The following is a 6,415-nucleotide window of genomic DNA, read 5'->3' on the forward strand; positions in this document are numbered from 1 at the left end:
CTACAAAGTGGTTAACCTCACATTATCCACACTATACTTGATCTGTCTTGCATTTGCTAATTTACTTAGCTTCTACTATCACAATGAAGCAGGACAGCGAAGAAGGTTACCTCAGATTACAATTGGATCTTGATCAGATGGGCTAATGGGCTGAGGAGTGGCAGATGGAGTTTAATTTAGAAAAATGTACAGTGCTGCATTTTGGAAAGGCAAATCAGAGCAGGACGTATGCACTTAATGGTAAGGTACTGGGGAGAGTTGCTAAATAAAGAGATCTAGGAGTGTAGGTTCACAGCTCCTTGAAAGTTGAGTTTCAGGTAAATAGGATAGTGAAGAAGGTGTTGGGTATGCTTACTTTTCTTGGCCAGAGCATTGAGTATAGTAGTTAGGAGGTTATGTTGCAGCTTTACAGGACATCGGATAGAGCACTTTCACAATACTGTGATCTATTCTGGTCTCCTTGCGATAGGAAGTTATGTTATGAGACTTGAAATGGTTCAAAGAATATTTACAAGGATGTTGCCAGGGTTGGAGGGTTTAACAACAGGACGAAGCTGAATAGGCTGGGGATATTTTCTCTGGAGTGTCGGAGGTTGAAGGGTGACCTTATAGAGGTTTACAAAATCATGAGGGGCATGGATTGGGTAAATAGACAAGATATTTTCCCAGGGTTGGGTAGTTCAAAACAATAGGGCATAGGTCTAAGATGAGAGGGTAGCCTAGTGGTTAGCACTGCTACCTCACAGGGCTCAAGACCCAGGTTTGATTCCAGCCTCAGGTAACTGCCTTTGCAAAGATTGCACATTCTCCTCATGTCTGCATGGGTTTTCTCCAGGTGCTCTAGTTTCCTCCTACAATCCAAAAATGTGCAGGTTAGGTGAATTGGCTATGCTAAATTATCCATACTGTTCAGGGTGTTTTGTGCATTAGTGAGGGGAAATGTCAGGTAATAGGTCAGGGGAATGGGTTTGGGTATTATACTCTTCACTGGGTCAGTGTGAACTTGTCAGGACAAAGGGCCTATTTCCACACTGTAGGGATTCTGGTTTATGACTTTGTGTCAGTAGTGGAGGCAATGAATGGTATATGTGATGTAAATCAAATAGGTTTTGTCCAGGATGGTGTCAAACCTCTGAGTATTGTTGGAGTAGCATTCATTCAGGCAAGTGGAGAATATTCCACCACACTGCAAGCTTGTATCTTGTAAATAGTGGACAGGCTTTGAGGAATCAAGAATATTACTCACTTCAGAATTCCGAAGTTCTGACCTGCTTTTGCTGCCACAGTATTTATAATACAGGTCCAGTTCAATTTCTGATTAGTGATAACTTCAAGGATGTTGTTGATGGGCAATGTCATTAAACATCAAGGGTCTCTCTCTTCCTGGTCAGAGTCTCGGATTGAACATGACCATTGCCTGGTACATATCCGACATGAAATTCTTTGCTTAGTAATCTAAGTATTGTTGATGGCCAGTTGTACATCACCACAAGGTTATTTTGTTATCTGTTGAGGTGTAAATTATACTGCGAAATAAGACAGTTGTTTGACCTTATGATAAAGTAATTGATGATGGAGGTGAAGATGGTTGGACCCAGAACACAACTGTCAGAAACTTCTACAGTGACGTCCTTGGTAAAGTTTGATTGGCTGTTGTTGTCAAATATAAGTTTTTATATTGGCTATAATCTTGCTTAAAGTTCTCTTAATTTTCACAACCTACCACATTTGCTCGAAGTCCTTGATGTTCAGTCAAATACTGTCATAAAAGGGCAGTCACTCTTAGAACACTTTTGTAATTAATTTATTGTGCCAAAGGTTGGCCCAAGGATGCAATGAAATTTGGAGTCAAGTCCTGAGACAGCCCAAACTGAGAATTGGTGAGCAAATTATTGGTGTATGCTGGCACCTTCCAAAATTTTGCTGACAACTGAGGGAGTGGTAATTAGAAGCACAGAACAATTATAATACAAAAACAGACCATTCAATCCAACCAGAGTACTAAGCTTTGATACACTGGTCACCTATTCTAATCTTATTTACCAGAATCCACATCAGCTTCAAATACAGATCAGAGTTCTTTTCAAATGGGTCAAGGGTTTCTATCACAACTGCAAGACTGGGGGCAGCCAATTCCAGACACCCACCAACCTTGTGGAAAAAAAAACTTCCTTCTTTCCCCACTGATCCTGCTACCAATCACCTTAAATTTTGTGCCCTGTTAACTGACCTTTCCACTAGGGGAAACAGGTCTCCCTTTCTGCTTTATCCAAAGCCCACCACAATTGAATAAAATAATGGTTAAGTCAGCCAACCCCAGCCTATCCAATTGTTCTTCACCACTGCAACTGTCAAGCCATGGCAACATGTCTGGATTTGGCCTCTATACTCCCTCTAAAAACAATTATGTCCTTTTTGTGAAGTGTTCCAAGCAGGACTGTACACAAGACTCTAGTCGTAGGATAAGTAGTATGTTGTACACTGCCAGCAGTATATCTCTGCTCTTGTATTCAGCCCTTCACCAATAAAGCATTCCTTACACCTGATTTTTCTACCTATCTGGCCAAAAGGACTTGCAGATGGCACTCCAAGATCTCACTTCCTCAACAATACCCACCCAGTTATTTTGTAGCTTCTTGTTAGTTGCCAACCCCATATGCAAAATCTCATTCCCATTGAATTAACTCAAATTACATTTACACTTTGTTAACTGAGGGAAGGTATCAATGCTTTGAGTGGCTGACAATTACCTATTTTTGTTCTTAAAATGTCAGAAAAAAGTCATTTACTTGGTTCAGGTTGGATTTGACCTGATCTTTGCAGACAGACCAAAAAAAACCAAAACTTTTCCACATCACGAGCAACTTTAATTTAAAAACTAAGTGAATTCTGTTGGCAAAGCTAGTATTTATCACCCACCTCAAGTGTGCAGTGGGTCTGCATGGCTTGCTCAGTGGGCAGTTAAAAGTCAACTATTGCTCTGGCTTTGGAGTGAAGTGACAAGCAGGCCAGACTGGAAAACAATAGCCAATTTCCCTCAATCTTAAATTGGAGTGTGAGGATTGCCTGTTTACAAATCAAGAACTATATTAAATTGCAAAAGACATTAAAGGAAATATATTGGGTTTTCTCATGTAAAGTTAGCCCGACTTCAAGTGCACCTTTGTATTTTACAAAATTAATTGATGCTGGCAAAACCAAAACAAAAGGATTGCTTTCTTCTTTCACTCAAAATTACAGAAATTCTTGTGTAACAGTGAGGAGTTTACACATTCTCCCAGTGTCTACGTGGGTTTCCTCCTGGTGTTCTGGTTTCCTCCCACAGTCCAAACATGTGGAAGTTAGGTGAATTGGCAATGCTAAAGTACCCATAATGTTAGGTGCATTAGTCAGGGGAATGGATCTGGGTGGGTCACTCTTCGAAGGATCGGTGTGGACTTGTTTGGCTGAAGGGCCCGTTTCCACACTGTAGGGAATCTAGTCTAATCTAATCATCAGGTCAGGAATTGACATTAACTTTGCAGTTGTCCAACTAAAGTCAACAGATGTTGCAATCTTTTAGTCCAGCCATTTTCAAACTAACAAATCCAATTAATGTTGCTACTGGAAATCTAGGAGAGGCAATAAAGTTAAGTCAGGTCAAAAGGACAATGGACAAAAATTATTAAAAGTTCTCTATCCACAGACTATTGTAAGATGTCCCCCAGGTATGGTAAGTAAATTAAGCTCCCACTATGACAAATGCAAATTTGACTTAAAGCCCCATTTATTCACACAATTTGCAAAGATTCTCAAAAGGTGTAACAATTTTTCAAATTATACCACTTTTGATTAAAATCATAATCAGCAATACAAAGGACACAAGTTAAAACATTTTAGAAATTCTATAGGTACCTTCCTCAAACTAAAATTTATTCCCAAAACAGATTATTCCATTCTGTCCATTGACACCAAAGCCTGCAACACTGTTTAAATAAAAAAAAACAGACTGATATTGTGTAGTACATATTTTTTTATTAAGAGTTGCCAAGGTTGGACAGTCTTTGCACTCTGGTTGTACACTGGGCTGTTCTATATCCAAACACTGCACCATTTGAAAAAAGGTCTAATAATACTGGGGGGGGGGGGGAAAAGAGGAGAAGAAATGTCAATATGTCAATGCCAGCAATTAAAAAAAACAGCAAAGGTTTCAGACAAGATAGCTGCACATTACCTTCAGTCTGTAAAGCAAGCAATCGTAATATGACAAACATAATTAGCTGCCAAAAATATAGTACTCAAATGCTTATTTTGGTGCCAAGTCATTCTTTTCTTGAGCACAATTTTAGTCCAGCATATTCATATTGGAAAGTAATAAGGTTTTTAAAAATTTGTAATGTTTTGTCTGAAAAGAAAAATGCAAAGTCTGTCCATTTGTTATTTCAATAAACATAACTTTTACAAATAGCAGTAATGAGTTCAGTCACAAAATCAGTATGATGACAATCCAGCACCGTATCTGTTAAAGTGTATCTGTAACTTGCAAAATCTGACTTTACTCAGTAAATGCCATGAAAGAACAGTCCCAGTGATGCATAATACTTAGGGAAGGTCCAGTAGAAAAGCAGCAAAAACAAATGGATGTTGTTGAGTAGAATTCATCTTCCTTGTTAATCATCTTTGGTCCTCACGTACTCTCTGGTACACACCACATTGCCCATGGTGCAAATCTGATTTGCAAAAAGGGAAAGACTTCAGTAAGTTTGTTAAAATCCACTGTTCTAAATTTCTTGCATTAAATGTGCCCTTTAGTTCGACTATCCATAGCAATTCTATTACAAGCACTTCACAACTAGAAAATGTCACCCAATTAATATCCATTGTCACTTTTTTTTTGTTATCGGTAGTCACTGTTTGATTCTAGGGCACTGAAGTTCTTACCAAGATCATTTTGCCATCCTTCAATTCTCTAACCAGGGTTGTCTCTTTTCCACTCCACTTCTGTGTTTGGACCAATCTGCCGTTTTCCAATACCACAGTAGTCTGTTGGGAATGTGAAATAAAAACACAGAGGTCACTTCACCGCTGACATCGTACACCCAACCATTCGAAAGAGATGCCGGGCTCGGTCAACAAACCTTAGTTAACCGATTGTCTGCGGTGGTTTCGTCAAATTCCTCTGCCAGCTTGAATTTGATCGTTGTCGTTTTAATTTTGCTCTTGGTTGTTATAGTGATTACATCGTTTTCGACAGAAATGACAGTCTGGGGATTCACAGAGCAAGCAAGTTTCCTCTGCACGAGATTCACGTCTGAAATACAGCGGGGGAAAATGAAAAATAAATGCAACATTTAGTAGTACTGTTGAATTTGTACGAAATGACCAGAGCACGTTCCCACCCGTCGTTCCAATGACCTGAACAGGATTCATGGCTGCTAAATCAGAGTCGATGCAAATGCCCTACTACGTTTTAAAAAAGACGGGGGGGGGGGAAACAAGCCAGCTGCTACTTTCTAGCATGCTTTCTCCCGATTGAATCCTGCACAATGAGCTCGGAGTGAAGCCACACCGTGCAATTCGGTAGCACTGTGCCTGGAGGGGAGCTGCACGTACAGAATTTCGCTCGGTTGGACTCCGGGACTGGGGAAACACACAGTCAGCCAGAGCGGCGGAACTGATCCCTAACAAACAAAAAACTATACATCTTACATTTCCCCCCACCACCAGCAGCAAAGCACAAGATAAAATGCAGAAGCCTCACCCAGATTCTTCATGTAATCGTCGAAGTTTTCGCTTTTTTGCAAAGTCCAAGAGCCTACAAACGCCTCGACCATTTTTCTTGCTTATTATCAACTGAGCTACAGACACCAAGTACGCACTAAGCCCCGTACACTAGCCACGCTGCCCCAGCCCTCTGGCTCTTAAAGCTCCTGCAGCTCAGAACCACGTGTAAAAGACACAAACCAATCCCAGATCACAACGTCAGAGACTGGGTGGGAACTAGGTGTGTTCCCAACCCCACCCACACAAATTAATATTAATGACAAATGGTGTTTCAGAGAAGCAAGAAGCAAAGATAATACACTCACACACGAGATGTCATCGGAGGTATTGAACCTTGGACTCCAATCGTCATCTCTGTTTTTCTCTCTCTCCACAGATACTGCCATACCTACTGAGTTTCTCCAGCATTCTCTGTGGTCGTTTTAATGAATGTAAAGAGATTATGACTCACTTGTACTGGGACTTGGTAAATCCACCTCTCAAGTATCATGTACAACTTTGATGTGGAGATGCCGGTGTTGGACTGGGGTGGGCAAAGGTAAAAATCACACAACACTAGGTTATAGTCCAACAGATTTATTTGGAATCCAAATTGATTGAAATCCAAATAGGTTGATTCCAAATAAACCTGTTGGACTATAACCTGGTGTTG

General features: G+C 40.3%; 1 protein-coding gene across 1 annotated transcript; it reads right to left on the reverse strand.

The window, feature by feature from the left end:
• Nucleotides 1-3,994: 3,994 nt before the first annotated feature.
• Nucleotides 3,995-5,897, reverse strand: LOC122549036 (fatty acid-binding protein, liver-like). The gene is made up of 4 exons (XM_043688187.1): nucleotides 5,741-5,897; nucleotides 5,118-5,290; nucleotides 4,921-5,022; nucleotides 3,995-4,709 (listed from the first exon to the last, which is right to left on the reverse strand). Exons 1-4 carry the CDS (start codon nucleotides 5,811-5,813, stop codon nucleotides 4,650-4,652), a joined length of 408 nt encoding a protein of 135 aa, XP_043544122.1. The 5' UTR covers nucleotides 5,814-5,897; the 3' UTR covers nucleotides 3,995-4,649.
• Nucleotides 5,898-6,415: the final 518 nt, after the last annotated feature.

The sequence above is a fragment of the Chiloscyllium plagiosum genome, chromosome 4 (genome assembly GCF_004010195.1).
Source record: "Chiloscyllium plagiosum isolate BGI_BamShark_2017 chromosome 4, ASM401019v2, whole genome shotgun sequence".
Lineage (NCBI taxonomy): Eukaryota > Metazoa > Chordata > Chondrichthyes > Orectolobiformes > Hemiscylliidae > Chiloscyllium > Chiloscyllium plagiosum.